The 14,624-nt window shown below is 49.9% G+C and overlaps 1 protein-coding gene across 3 annotated transcripts in view; it reads left to right on the top strand.

Moving 5' to 3' along the window:
• TMEM72 (transmembrane protein 72) overlaps positions 1-12,139 on the top strand; it is a 30,367-nt gene extending 18,228 nt beyond the window's left edge. The window contains exons 2-4 of one of the 3 annotated variants that reach the window (XM_059398034.1): positions 3,832-3,903; positions 5,482-5,621; positions 6,986-12,138. In XM_059398034.1, coding sequence (XP_059254017.1) covers positions 5,561-5,621; positions 6,986-7,464 — 540 coding nt within the window. In that variant the 5' untranslated portion in view covers positions 3,832-3,903; positions 5,482-5,560 and the 3' untranslated portion in view covers positions 7,465-12,138. Of the gene's footprint in view, positions 1-3,831; positions 3,904-5,481; positions 5,622-6,985 lie in introns of all 3 variants that reach the window. The other 2 variants (XM_059398032.1, XM_059398033.1) reach the window with 2 other exon arrangements.
• Positions 12,140-14,624: the final 2,485 nt, after the last annotated feature.

Raw genomic sequence — 14,624 nt, 5'->3', positions numbered from 1 at the left:
CTCACCCTAAGGCTGCCCCACTAACACAGAGTAGCCCACACCCCTTTTCCATGCTAACTCCATCACATCCCACAGGTGGAAGCCCTAGAGGGGACTTCTAGGATATTCTCTGGTTTGGGCAGGGCTTTGGTCAGATCATTATTCCATCCCTCTACCTACACACCCATCCATCCATCCATCTGTCCATCTGTCCATCTATCCACCCAGCCAGCCAGCCAGCCAGCCAGCCAACTACCATCTATCCAGCCATCCATCTATCTTTTCAGTCATCCTTTGTTCAGCAAACACAAACCAAGCTTGTTTCAGAGAGAGAGGAATCAGCTCCAAAGACTCTATGTTTGAGCCCTTCTATATGCCAGGCACAGAAACACGTCTTATTTGCGTGTGTCCTTGAACTCCAATGGCACTGTAGAAGGGCATACTGTCCTAGGTTTTCAGATTAGAAGATTTAGAGGGGATAAGCAGCTCAGCCAGCACCAACAAACCCATGAGCAACAGGGCCCAGAGTCGGGCCCGGATCCATTTAGTTCCCTAGCCTCTGTCCTTTCTTCCCGCCAGCCAACGGGAGCTAGACCACTGTGCAGTGGTGGCCTGAAGAAGGAGGACACCCTGGGGGGAGGGGGTCTGCCAGCTCCCGAGGGACACGGGGCACCTGTGCGCTCTCCTGCGGGCTCACCGAGCTGCCGCCCGCACCCACCGTCATCCGGGCTTCCCCTGCCCAGGACAGCTCTTTGACTTGCTGTGTGGATTGGCCTCCACTGTCTCCCAACTGTCTTCCACCCGCCCAGCCCATTTCCACTCTGCTACAAAATTTGCCACCTAGAAACGCAGGGCTGTTCTGGAACCTTCAGCCACGGCCACGGCCTCCAGGCCATATTCCTCTGCCATCTCCTGGCCTCCGTTTTATTTCTTGTCACTCAGCTTCCACCTCAGGAGCCTCTGACTCTTTCTCAGACTCCCTGCCTCGCCTCACCTCCAAGCCCTTGCTCACTGCATTGAGCACCGAGGGTGACTTACCATCCACCTCGATGTCCCCAAAGCCTGATGTCCATCCCTGGCATTCTGCCCTGGGAAGCCTGCCCTGAGCCTGGAGCGACTTCTCTTTGCTCTGAACCCCCTCCATGTCTTTCTGAGCCTGTCCCCCCAGAATCCAGAAACCAGCCTGGCCTTCGTCTTCTCCTCTCTCTACCTGGCTTCCCCACAAACATCACTTCAGGTATGAGTTAGATGTGATTATCCTCCTATAACAAGTCAGGTCTATAGCCACTTAATGCAACTGCATTTTGCCCAGAGCCCTGCCCCTCCCTGACTGCTCTATTCCTGTCCCAAGGGGACACCAAGCCCCTCTAGTCACTCGGTGGTCCAGTCCTAGAAGACTTGATTTCCAGCCTCAGGTCCCGCCGGCCCCGCTCTGAGTTAGTTTATGTTCTCCCCTGTGCAGTGCTCCATAGCTGCAGGGATGGGAGCCCCTGCCCGCCTGCCTGCCCCAACCCTCCGTCCCTTCTGTCCCTCCCGCACTCATCCCCCCACCCCCCATTCCTCAAGGGCCATCTCAATGCTCCGCCTCCCTCCTCCCACCTTTCTCCCTCGCACACATGCAGTCTCTCTGGCAGATCTCAGACTCCTGCCTCTGTGTGCCCCCACACTCAGGGTGTTCTTTGACTCTAGCACACCCCTGTGTCACTGTCACCCCCTCCCCCGTGTCTCTGGGACCCGGCAGGGGCCAAGGCTCAGAGTAGGCTCCCATGGGCGCTGAGCTATCGTGGGCTTTCTTCTGGTTCTTCCCCACTTCTCTGCACACCAGCTTCCACTCCCACCTTTCTCCTTCCTGTGGGGCTCCTCACGGCCTTCCTCACACTCACCCACGAACACCAGCCACACCACTGGCTGAAGGGTCTGCGTGGCTGGCGTGACACTGCAGGGAAGAGGCTTCAGTTTGTGGGATCCCGCTAATCACAGCAGGGCTTTCGGCTTGGATTCGCTGCCCTGCCTGAGTGACCAGACCTTCCTGGCCTCGAGAGGCACAGCTTCTACAGCAACAAACAGGACCCCTGGAGAGTCACTCCACAGCCCAAGCCTCAGTTTCCTCCTTGTCCTCCATCCCATGATCTAGAAAAAGATATGATGCTTGTTTTATAAACTACATGCCCCAGTGTACTTGTTAGAAACACAGGCTCTGGAGTCTAAGGGCTGGGTTCAAATCTTGTTGCCGCTATGGATCTGCTGTGTGACCACAGCAAGGAGCTTAACCTTTCTGTGCCTTGGTGCCCTTAGCTGTAGGCTGAGGATTAGTACAGTGCTTCAATCATAAAATTGTTAAAAGGACTAAATGAATTGATACTGGTGAAGCCCTTAGAACATGCCTGTGCACAGTGCTCGTTATATCAAACGGATATTCCATTTGAAAGCTGAGGAGTAAGTGTTAGAGAGATGCTGGGAGACAGAGAGAGTAGGAGAGAATAGGGATTAAGTACATAAATGCTTATGGAGAGAGAGACCGAGAAATCGGTAACTAACATTTACAAAATGAGCACTATGTGCCCCATTTAAAGGGTTTTCCAAATATCAGCTCATTTGAGACTTTTTAACAATTTTATTGCTGGAGCACTGTAATTCTGTCAGTTTACAGATGAGGACGCTGATGTACAGAAAGGTCAAGTCCCTTGCCTGAGGCACACAGCTGATCAGTAGCAGGAGCAATGCCCAGGTTCCTGAGGAAATTCTGGCCCCAAGACACCTTCGCCTGTGGCGTAGCCTCTCCTTTCACTCATTCATTCACTCCAGTGATATCCATGGAGCACTTAACAATAAGCCATTCCCAGAGTGGGCCTGGGCTACAGGGAAGAATTAGGGAAGGAAGTGACAAAGGGAGTTCACAGGCTGGTAGCTCAGGTCACACCGTAAAACACAGAGAAGCAAGAGATCACGAGACAGACAAAAGGAGGAAAGAGGAGTCCTTTCAAGAAGGGCCAGCTTGTGCAAAGTCACTGTGGCACCTGGTAACTTCCTCTGTAGTCAGAGAACTATGGATTTTCATTTAAGGCTTCAAAGGCATGCTAAGAAAGTTCAATTTTATAGGACTCCCCAATAAAACATTTAAGTTCCATTCCCAAAGATTCTGATATATAAAATCTGAGGCTGGCCCAGGAATCTTTGATTTCACATATTTCCCAGAAGATTTGGATTGGAAATTCCCTGGACCACACATGGAACATGAGGAGATTTTGAAGCAATGTGGATTGGGAAAACTACAGTTCCATTCAGAGGGAGTCCTCAGGGCAGCCAGTGGGGACCAAGTGGAAGAGCAGGAGAGGGAGAAGGGAGAGCAGGCAGTTAGAGAGGCAGAAAAGGGGAGACAAGTGCAGGGGTCAAGGGAGCATTACCCAAACTCAGGTCATATAGGTCAGGCCAGAGACTGTTTGGACAGTGGGAAAAGAGGGAGAAGGAAAAGGATCTGGAACAGATCCAGCCTTCAAGTTTGTACAACCAAGCAGCAAATGTTATGTTAGTGACAGTAGTAGAAGGACATGCCAGCCAGTGGCCACACATGGGGGCCAGGGTCAAGGCAGTGTTCTCCGGTGGCCTACACTCCTGCACCCATCTTTGGGCCCTGGCTGGCACCTGTCCACTGAGGCCTGACCCAGCATAGGCCCTGGCACGGAGCAGCTCCTGGCAGACACCGGCTGGGGGGCCGCATTAGGTCAGGAATCTCCTGGACAGTCTGTCGGCAGGAGATGGCCAGGAGCCCCAGAGGCAGTAAGAAAAGAGGCTCTGGAAGAGCAAAGGGCAGATCAGAGGGCTCTAGAACTCCCTTCCTTGTCTCCACCACAGGTTCATAGGCGCTGCCGTCTCCGTGTGTGAAGGGGCATACTTTGTGGCTCAACTGCTGGCCATCTGCTTCCAGTAAGTAGCCTCCTCCTAGCCCCAGGCGCCCCCACATACCATGACCCGTGAGGCCAGTCCAGGTGAGGTCCTGCTCCTGAAGCAGCTGCGACGGCTGCCCTCCCCACCCACACAGCCAGCCCCTGCCCAGCCACGGGCTCAGTCCCACAGAACTCAATGGTCCCCCTTCTCTGCTCCCAACCAGGGGAGCAGAGTGAAGCATCCACCTAGGGCCCGCTCCCACCCAGAAGCCCCCGCAGAGTCCATTCCCACCTCCAAGAACAGCACGTAGCTGCATCTGCCATCCCAGGCACCCATAGAGAGGGGAGGACCCTGCGGAAGGCCGGATGGTCTTAGAGGCAGCAGAGCTAGATTGCAGAACTGGTTCTTTTTCCTGCTAGAACCCAGGCACAAGTCGGGGGCTGTAAGGATCCCCTCGGGAAGCCACATGGTCACAGAGGCCCATACTTGCTGTCCAGCAGTGCTCAGTTACTAAACACTGTCATCATTGTGGCCAAGGGCTGTTTCTGGACCACAGCTCTCAGAACCTCAATAGTTGTGTCTCTAGGTAATCAGAGAAAGAGCCTGGCCTCAAATCCCCAGCACCTTGCAAGGCCATCAGCTGCCTCCCAAGGTCACCAGCCCTGAGGCAAAAGACTTCTTCCTTTCTAATGAATGGCACAGTCAAGCGATCTTTGCAACTTCTCTGGGACAGGTTAGGGAGGAGCCCTGAACCCAAAGGGGCATTTCACTCTGTTCTGAGCTCCCTCCTCTCCCAGCCAGGGTCTGGTCACAAAACAATGTCCACCAGAGGGCACCAATGAGCCATGGCTATGGCTTGCAGGAGGAGGGCAGTGTTCTGAACCAGACCTTTGTCCTCCAGCCCCCGCCACTGCCCCCAGACTAGCCTGGACAGACCAATTCACAGGATGAAGGAGATGAACCTAAGACAAGCCCTTTCCTTCTTTGAAACCCGGAAGCAAGAGTGCTGAGGAAATGGGCTCGGCATCAGACCTCTGCCAGTTTAAAAAGGGCCTGTTTATAAAGGGACCTTTTAAACTGAGGGCCATTTTAAAAAGAGATCCCTCTGGGGCTGATGCCATCTTATGCCTAGGCGAGGCTCTGTGAACCAGGTGGAGCTGGATTCTGGCCTGTTCACTCAGGGGAACAAGTGGCTTGTGCAGTGCCCAGTCTACACAGCTGTCCCAGCCAGCTGTTTCCCAGACCACATGCCTTCTCTACTCCACTGGGGACCTCTCAAAGGGCCCCTGAGTCTCCTATTCTCCTTCCCACTACCTTTGCTGAATCCTGGTATCATTGAGCTCCCTTCACCCTTGACAGAAAGAACAGGCGAGGCAGCCTTTTAGAAAAATTGTGGGCCCTCTTGAAGGACTCAGGCAAGAAACCTAACTGTGGAACCCATGATGAGGACCCCAGCCCCTGGGGAGTGTTTGGCCACAGGCCACTAAAGAGAACATGGGGACAACAGGACTCGATCCCAGCCTCCAACAGCTTCCCATGTCCTGGGGCTTTTCTGGGTTGTTTCCTATTTCCTGCTAATCCTGGACTCGGCCCCCACCCCCACCCCCCTGCTGCCAGGTGTCAACCAGAGTCCCTGGCCTACAGAGCAAGGGAGAAAGCCCGCTGGTTGGGCTGCTTCCAGAAGTTCCTGGCGTACATGCTGCTGTCTGTGGCCTGCTTTCTCCATCCCGTCCTGGTCTGGCACGTGACCATCCCAGGTAGGAGCTCCAGGAGTTCGTGGAGGGAGGAAACCCTACCACAGGTGGATTCTGAGCAGGAGGGGCTGAATCCTCCCCTCATAGACCTCAGTGACATTGGCCCCACCTCTGGCTCCACTGACTCCTTTGGCCTAGATCAAGGGAATGAGGTGGGGTCAAACATACTTCATGTTGATAAAGTAGTAGAAATGTCCCTTCTTGTAGGCCGAGAGGCTGCACCCACAAATGGAGAACTTTCCTCCAATGCCTGCGTGTGGTCTGGGCCTTCAGAGGGTATGAGATGGTCACTTCTCTGTCCAAACCCTCCCATGTCTCCTCAGTGCTACCCATTCCGGTCCAAACTCCTCAGCCTGGTTTGGGAGGCATGCCATGAGGGGAACCTGGCAGACCCTCCAAGCCTCATCATCTTCCCTCCCACCTCATAAGTCCGTGCTAGTCAGCTAGAAGCCAGGGTGCCTTGCTCCCACCCCTGGGTTTTGCCCACAGCCCTTCTGCTAGTACCCTTTTCTTCCCCACTCCCTAGCTATGAAAGCCCGTCCCTCCTCGTGACCGGCCTAAAATGCCCGGTGTGCAGAGAGACAACGTTGGAAGGCTTCCTTCCCGTGGTTTCTCTTAATGTACCTGTCTTAGCATCTCAAGGCCACTCTGCTCAACCTTTAGTGGACTCCAGAGGATTCAGCAACCATGAGGCCAGGGCAAGCCACAACCTCCCGCTCTTTAGAGAGGGAGAGACACCCAGAGGCCTCCTCGGGATAGGCAGGCCTGCAGGCAGGAGAACCAGGGCAGCAATCTCAACCTGAGCCAGAGAGACCTCTAGGCTGGAGACTGGGAGAGAGGGGTGGGGAGGGAGGGCGGGTGCACCCAAGAGAGGGACCCACCCAGTAGGATTCACACTTTCCTCCATCTTTCCTGGGAAGGCTGAGGAAGGAACCTCTCTGCACTTCTGGGAATGGAAGGAAGCCCAGTTCTGCGGTTGGAACCCAGTATCCAGAACAGAGTGCAACCCACGGCAGGCATTGCAGGTCCGGCCCAACACGAGGTCCTAACACAGAAGCTAGGAATGGTGATGAGAGGACAGGCAGGTGGCCCCAGGGGCGGCTATCAACAGGCAGGGGCCTCAGGCACAGAGCTGCCTGGCTAACAGTCAGGAGGAGTACAGCGCTGGCCCCATGGACATCCCTTAGTCAGACAGCAGGCCTGGCCCTGAATCAGGGGGTGTGTGAGGATAAGTCAGGGGTGCAGGTTGGAGCCTGGGGGGCCTGAGCATGCCACGGTGGCCCTCTGGAATGGTGGGCTCGGACAGCATTCTGTCCGGCTCCTCCCCAGCACACGTCTAGCCTCCTGACCTCCCGCATTCCTTCCAGGCTCCATGCTCATCATCACTGGCCTGGCCTACTTCCTGCTGAGCAAGCGGAAGAAGAGCAAGGCCTCCCCGGAGGTGCTGGCCTCCTCGGAGCAGTACACGGACCCCTCCAGCAGTGCCGTGAGCACCACCGGCTCTGGGGACACCGAGCAAACCTACACCTTCCATGGGGCCTTCAAGGATGGGCCCGGCTCCCTCTTCGTCCACATGAAGAGCATCCTGAAGGGGGCCAAGAGACCCGGTGCCCTCCAGTGCCCAGACACCCTGACGGGGCTGACCTTGGAGCCAGCTGACTCGCTGGTCAAGAAGAAGCAGGTGCATTTTGAGGACAGTACAGTCAGAATCATCCCGTCTCTCACTGAAGACCTGGATGATGGGGACAGCGAGCCGGAGGAGACCACCTCTGACACCACCCCTATCATCCCTCCCCCACAAGCCCCTATCTTCCTGCTTTCTCTCGCAGACACCAGCCTGTTCTGAGTCGCTCCTTCCAGCCTGAGGGACACTCAGCAAGGGGTCTTCAGAGATTGACGGCCCTGCCTGGAGTTTCCTAATACCTGAGGAACTCCCAGGAGCTGGGGGTCGTCACAGGTCAGGGCTTCATGGCGTGACCAGACTTCCCCACAGTAGTTAGGCTTCTGGGACCATCAAGGGGCCTGGCAGATCCTTGAGGAAGGCGCAAATGAAGCTCGCGCTGCCTCAAGCCAGCACAGGTTCCTCCTTCCTGGACATGGAGTGGGGAAATCCTGGTGCTTTCCCCGAAAGAGACCATCAGTCCTGCTTCACATAAGGCTGCTTTGGCCCTGGAAGCCAGTGGGCTTCTCTTCTCCAGACACGAGGACCCAGCACTCAACAAGGACTCATCATCCATCCCATCTCTTATGCAACAACCTGGCTCTGAACAAGCCCAGGGGAGTGTTGGTTATGAGCAGATCCAAGGCAGGTGTTGGAGGTAGCCCTAGATCTCAACCCCCAGGCGAGATTGCTCCCAAGGTAGAGGGAAGACAAGGCTGCCAGCCCTCAGGATGCGAGCAGCGGGAGCCGTGGGCCGCCTTCTCTGTGTGTCCTGGGGCTGGGTGCTGGGCAGCAGGAGATACAGAGCCCTTCAGGAAACAATGCCGCTCTGTGCTCCCTGCAGGGAAAGCCGGGTTCATTCCAGAAGCATCACTGAGGACTCCTGGCATCCCCACCACATGAACTTTCCCGAGATTCCGAGCAGATGACGTAAACCAAAAGGTCTTGGATGGCGACAAGGATTCAGCGGCGCCGGTCCCAGCACAGCACCCAGTGTCTACAGTGTGCAGGGAGGGGGGCGGGGGGTACTGGGGAGGCGGTGGTCCCCAGACACCAGTCACAGAGACACGGCCACACCATGCACAGCAGCCTGGTGGCAGAATAGGTGATAAATATACATTTGTTTTAAATGAAGGGAGGGAAGAGGAGGGAAAAGGGGGTGGATAGGAGGGAAGTGGGCAGGCAGGTCAGTTTTGGGACACTGGGCGAGGGAAGTGACAGTTAACCTATCATGAACAAAGAAATTTCAATCAGATATCCTTCAAAGATTTGCGAAATGGTATTTGTTTCTAAAAGGTGTCTTTTGGTTCATGGGATTGTCACAAGGAAGAGCAGACACATTATTCATAAATAGTCTCAGTGAAAGGGTAATCTGAAGAAACAGTTATATTGTTTCCGTGTGTGTGTGTTGTGTGTGTGAGCACCAGGGTTCTGCAGAGCAGCCCTTAGAGCACATGCTTGAAGGTCTAGATAAGAAACATGTGTTAATACTTTTCAACATCCCCTAGTAGTTCCTTCGCAAATGTGGGGGACTAAGGGCCAACCAGATGATCTTTCTGATGCCTGAACCCAACAGGTTTCCCAAGTGAGCAGCTCTCTTCCCGCAGTAACCCAGTTCTCCCGTAAAACCAAGTGAGAACAAACAAGTAAATATGTTCTTGTGAGCCCTCGAGGATGGCTGCCACCAAGAGCTTCAGAATCTGCCAGCCCACAGTCAGGGGAGACCGAATCACAGAATGTGGGTATTAGGAGACAGGAATGGCACCCAATTCCTAATGGGCCCGGTGTCCTAGGCAGGACCCCTGTGCACAAAAGGAGCCCCTGTGGAGAGGAGCCAGGGGTCATGCACCTGTCACACCCAGAAGGGGAAAGTGATGGGCACAGACAGCCACACAACACAGGATTGGCAGGCTTCTGGGCAACTCAACACTTCCACTCTGTTCTCAGAACTCAAACCAGCCCAGTGGGGATGAATGACCAGGTCACAAGAAGCAAATGCTGAAGTGTATTATCAGAGCTGTTTAATAAACACTTCTGTAAACCCAGAGTAGAGCATTGTTTGGGATGGGTCTTAGCAGGGAGGCACGTGTTGGGAATTCCAGGGGATATGATGGGCCTGCCCTCCTGAGACATCTGGGCTTCCTGGTGTCCATGATCAGTGAAGCAAGAGTTTGTTGACTAGACATCAGAAGCTCAATAATTATGATCTTCCCTAACTTAGCGAAGGAAAGCTCTCCAGCACGCTAGTGCTTCCAACCACAGCAGCTGCAGCGAAGCTGGGATGAGATCCTTAGACAGCCTGGAGCCCTCAGCTCTGTCAGTAGACCAGACAAGAAAAGTGGCATCCTCTGATGAGCAGATGAATGCCACAAGTCACCTTTTGATCCTCAGCCCAAGACACTTTGCAGTCATATCCCTGTGCACTGTTATCCCAGAAAGACGTGATGACCCTTATCCCTGATGAGAAACAAAGACCAGAAGGGCTGATCCTGTCCTCTCCTTTTCCCTTTCTCAGCAGAAAGTGGAGCAGACGTTGCATAGACGTGGAACAGAGCGACTGGAAGTAGAAACAGCCTTGGGCTGGATCACTGGCTCTGCTCCTAACACACTGATTGACCTTGACCAACCTTCTTCACCCCTCTGGTCTCAGGTTCCCTTATAATGTGGGAATAACAGCACTTCTCTCAGGACTGTCACAATGACTCAACCAACAAAAATGGGGAAAGAGCTGCCAAGATTGCAAATCACCCAGGTCGGTGTGAGTGCCTGTCCCCGTAGCTGTGGGGGCCTCACGCTGTGTGTGACTGCACCGTGAGAAAGTCCCAGAGTAAGGAAACACTGAGGAAACACCACCAAAATATGTCTTGGCAGCATGGCCAGTGAAGGTCCAAGAGCTCCTTTCGTCCCTCAGGATTCCAGTGCTTGAGCCTGGGAAGAGCATAGCCACCATCCACCAGCTTAGACAGAGACACAGGGGACCCTCAATCAAGAGGAGCTGGGCCACCCAGTATGTCCTCTCTGTCTCTCATCAGCCCTAAGGGATTGTTTTTTTAGTTCTTAAAATATATTTATTGAGATAAAATTCACACAGCATGAAATTAACCAATATAAAGTGCAAAATTAAATGGGTTTAGTATATTCATAATCAAGTTCACTACAATCTAAGTTCACAATATTTTCATCACCCCCCACAAAAAAAAAAAAAAACACTTGGTATACATTAGTGATCACTACCCCAACCACACCCAAAGCAACCACTAATCCACTTTCTGTCTTCATAGATATTCCTATTCCGAACATTTCATATAAATGGAACCACATAGTATGTGGCCTTTTGTTATTTGCCTTATTCAGTTAACGTAATATTTTTCAGGTTCATCCATGTTATAACATGTATCCTTTTTTTAATGACATGTATCCTTATGTTACTCCTTTTTGTGGCTGAATAATATTCCATTACATGTATATGTCACATTGTATTTATCTATTCATCTGTTGACAGACATTTGGGTTGTTTACACTTTGTGCCTATCATGAACAATGCTGCTATAAACATACACGTCTTGGGGTGGATACATATTTCCATTTCTCTTGGACAGATGCCTAGGGGTAGAAATTCTGGGTCAAATAGTAACTCAACGTTTAACTTCTTGCAAAACTGTCAAACTGTTTTCCAAAGGTGCTACATCATTTTACATTGCCACCAACAGTGTATGGGGGTTCTGATTTCTCCAGATCCTCACCAACATTTGTTATTATCTGTCTTTTTTATTATAGTCATCCATTCATTATGGTTTTGATATACATTTCCCTAATGACTCAAGGGGTTGAGCATCTTTTCATGTCATTATTGATCATTTGCATACCTTCTTTGAGACGCCACGTGACTATTCAAAGGCTTCACCTTTTTAAAACTGGGTTGTCTTTCAATTTTGAGTTGTAACAGTTTCCTATACATTCCAGATACTAGACCCTTACCAGATAAATGATTTGCAAGTATTTTCCCACTTCTGTGGGTTGCCTTTTCATTTTTTGGTAGGGTCCTCTGAAACACAAAAGATTTAATTTCGATGAAGTCCAATTTATCTATTTCTTTTCTTCTGTGGCCAAATCTAAGAGACCATTGCTTAACCAAAGGTCATGTTTTTTTCTTATATTTTCTTTTAACAGCTTTACAGTTTGGGCTGTTAAATTTAGAAATATCAGTTTTGGGGTAATTTTTCAGCATGGTGCGAAATGGAGTCTATAACTTAATTCTTTTACTTGTGGATATCCAGTTGTCCCAGTGCCATTTGTTGAATTAAATTATTTTGCCACCTTTGTTGAAAATTTATAGACCATAAATTTCTGCACTTTTAACTCTATTCCATTGATCTGTGTATCTAGCCTTATGACATTTCCACAGCTCAGATCACTGTAACTTTGTAGTATGTATGTTTTGAAACTAGGAAGTGTGAGCCCCCAACTTTATTCTTTTTCAGGATGCTTTGGCTATTCAAGGTCCCTCACATTGCCATACGAATTTTAGGATCAGCTTGTCAATTTATGCAAAAAAAAAAAAAAAAAAAAGGCCAGCTGGTATTTTGATAGGGATTCCATGGCCTTCTGGACCAGTTTTGAGAGCTTTCTCATCTTCACAATGTTAATTCTTCAACCCATGAATATATGGTGACTTTCCATTTATTTAGATTGTCTTCAATCTCTTTCATTGTGATATGCAACTTTAGTCATCTTTCTTAAAATTATTCCTAAATATTTTATTCTTTTTTTGTGCTTTTGAAAATGGAATTGTTTTCCTTGTTTCTCAGTTTTATTGAGGCACAACTGACAAATAAAATTATATATATTTAAGTATACAATGTGATGACTTAATTTATATATCCATTGTAAAATAATTTCCACAATCAAGCTAATTAACACATCTATCACGCTTTTAGGGTTTTGTCCGTTTCACCCAAGTTTTTGTTGGCATCATGTTGTTCAGACTATTACATTTTAGTCCCTCTCATTTCTGTAATTTGAGTCTTCTCCCTGTTTTGCTTGGTCTTCTAGCAAAAAGATTATTAATTTTGTTGAACTTTTCAAAATACCTAGTGTTTGGTTTCATTGATTTTTCTTTATGGTTTTTCTATTTCTCTATTTCATTTATTTTTGTTCTAATCTTTCACCTTTCTTTCTTTAGGCTTATTTTGCTTTTAGTTTGCTCTTCTGTATTTTTCAGGTAGAAGTTAGGTTGTTGATAGGAAGTATCTGTTATTTTTTAATATATACATTCACAGCTATACATTTCTCTCTGAGTGCAGCTCTAGCTGCATCCCCTACAATTTAATATGTGGAATTTTACTCATTTAGAAGTATATTCTACTTTCCTTTGATTTCCTCTTTGGCCTTCTGGCCATATAGGAGTATGTTATTTAATTTACACATATTCTAATTCAACTCCGTTGTGATTACAAAACACACTTGGTTTGATATCAGTTTTTTTTCCATGTTTTCCTTTGAACATATTTATAACAGCTACCTGGAAGCCTTTGTCACCACGTCCCACGTCTGGACCTCTCAAACACTGTGTCTGTTGCCTGCTTTCTGTCCCTGTGTATCACGTGTTCTTTCATTGTATATCTCAAAACTTTTAACAAGTTGACATTTTAGATAATACACAATAACTACTGGAAACCGGTTCTCCCTGTCCCTGTCTGAGTCTCTTGTTTTTGTTTATTCATTTGTTTATTTCCTGTCATTGTTTGTCTGCTAATTAGTTGGCTGGACTAATTGTGTGAGGTCAATCTGTTTCCCCCAGTGTTCAGCCCCTTAGGTCCCCACTCAGATTTTTTTTTTTTTTTTTTACTTGTGTTTAATTTTTTAGCTTCTTTCCCCAGGAGTTTACCCTGAGTCAGCATAAGGCATTTATTGGTCAAAAAGTGTGATTAGGGGCACCTTGGTGGCTCAGTGAGTTAAAGCCTCTGCCTTCGGCTCGGGTCATGATCTCAGGGTCCTGGGATTGAGCCCCACATCGAGCCCAGCATGGGGCTCTCTGCTCAGCTGGGGGGGGGCCCTACTTCCTCCTCTCTCTCTGCCTGCCTCTCTGCCTACTTGTGATCTCTGCCTGTCAAATAAATAAATACAATCTTTAAAAAAAAAAATGTGTGATTAAGTGCCTTTGACCAGTCAGATACTTACCCTTCACCAGCGTGCATGTGAGACTTGGAAACCTCTATCACAGTTCTAGAAATTTACATTTCCCCCCACATTTAGCCAGAGATTAGTAACTTGGGTGTTTCCTCCCTGATCACCCCTGAGAGGGTACAATTTTGGACACACAAAGCTGTGTGCTAGGCTATCGGGCATACATGTGACTGGATTTCTAAGCCTGGCTTTCTGGTTGTTGCTGCTAGCCCTGCAGTGTGTGCTTAAGCCTCTTCTGCCTATGGGGCATTGCCATTTGTTGACGGATCTGTGTGTGAACTGGGGAATGATTTCAATTCCCCCCAACTCCTGCCGATCATGCCTGAGTCGGTCCAGCCTAGCAACCGCACACCACCTTCCTGACTCCCAGAACTGACGGAGATCCCAAGAAGGCTCTTCTTGGAGATGATCTCTTTACCCAATTCCTAGCAAACTCCTAGTTGCTCCTGTCTTTTGCTTCTTGCTGCTCATGCCATGAAGTTTATGAGCCTCCTTTTAATTGCTCTCTACCCAGATCGCCATTGTTTTCAATAGTTCCCTTCCACCAGGGATGGAAATCTCCACATTCTGTTCTAAATAAAGTCAGTCCCCTGAGGCAGCACTGTGAGTTCTTCTAGAACATGTGTAGCAGTGCTCAGGAGCCAGAGATGGGGACAGATACTTGCTTCCCCCAGAGTGATGACACCCGTGTTCTACAAGCAGGTATTGAGATGGAGACAGCCCCAGTACTCTCAGCTTGCCTCTCCCAGTGTGGAGCCTCCCTCCTGGGGGCAAGTGGGGTGTGGAGTTGAGGTCCCAACATCCCAGCCCACTGCGCCTGGAGCAGAACTTCTGCTCATGGGAGTGGGGGCTCCATGGGAGAAAGGGGCCTTCGCCATCTTGGCTGTGCCTCTTCAGAATAGAATTTCTATAAACACAGGCCTGTAAGGATGAGAAATACCTGCGTCTTGCCCCATTAGGGGCAAAACTGTAACCTAAACTGGGTCTCGGAGGGAAAGGCAGGCCCTGTGTTAGTGGCCATACTGGCCCAGGGTAGAAGCCTGGTGTGGAGTTTCCATAAGACAAAGCTGAGAGGGGATAAGGGAACGGGTCACAGTTCAAATGCTATAGACACTCCCTGTTCTCACCAAGATTTAGCAGATTTTCTTAAATGAATGTGT

This window comes from Mustela nigripes, chromosome 4, assembly GCF_022355385.1.
Source record: "Mustela nigripes isolate SB6536 chromosome 4, MUSNIG.SB6536, whole genome shotgun sequence".
In the NCBI taxonomy this organism is placed as follows: Eukaryota; Metazoa; Chordata; class Mammalia; order Carnivora; family Mustelidae; genus Mustela; species Mustela nigripes.
Note: the sequence above shows the minus strand (reverse complement) of the source record. Positions and strands in the feature narration are given on the sequence as shown.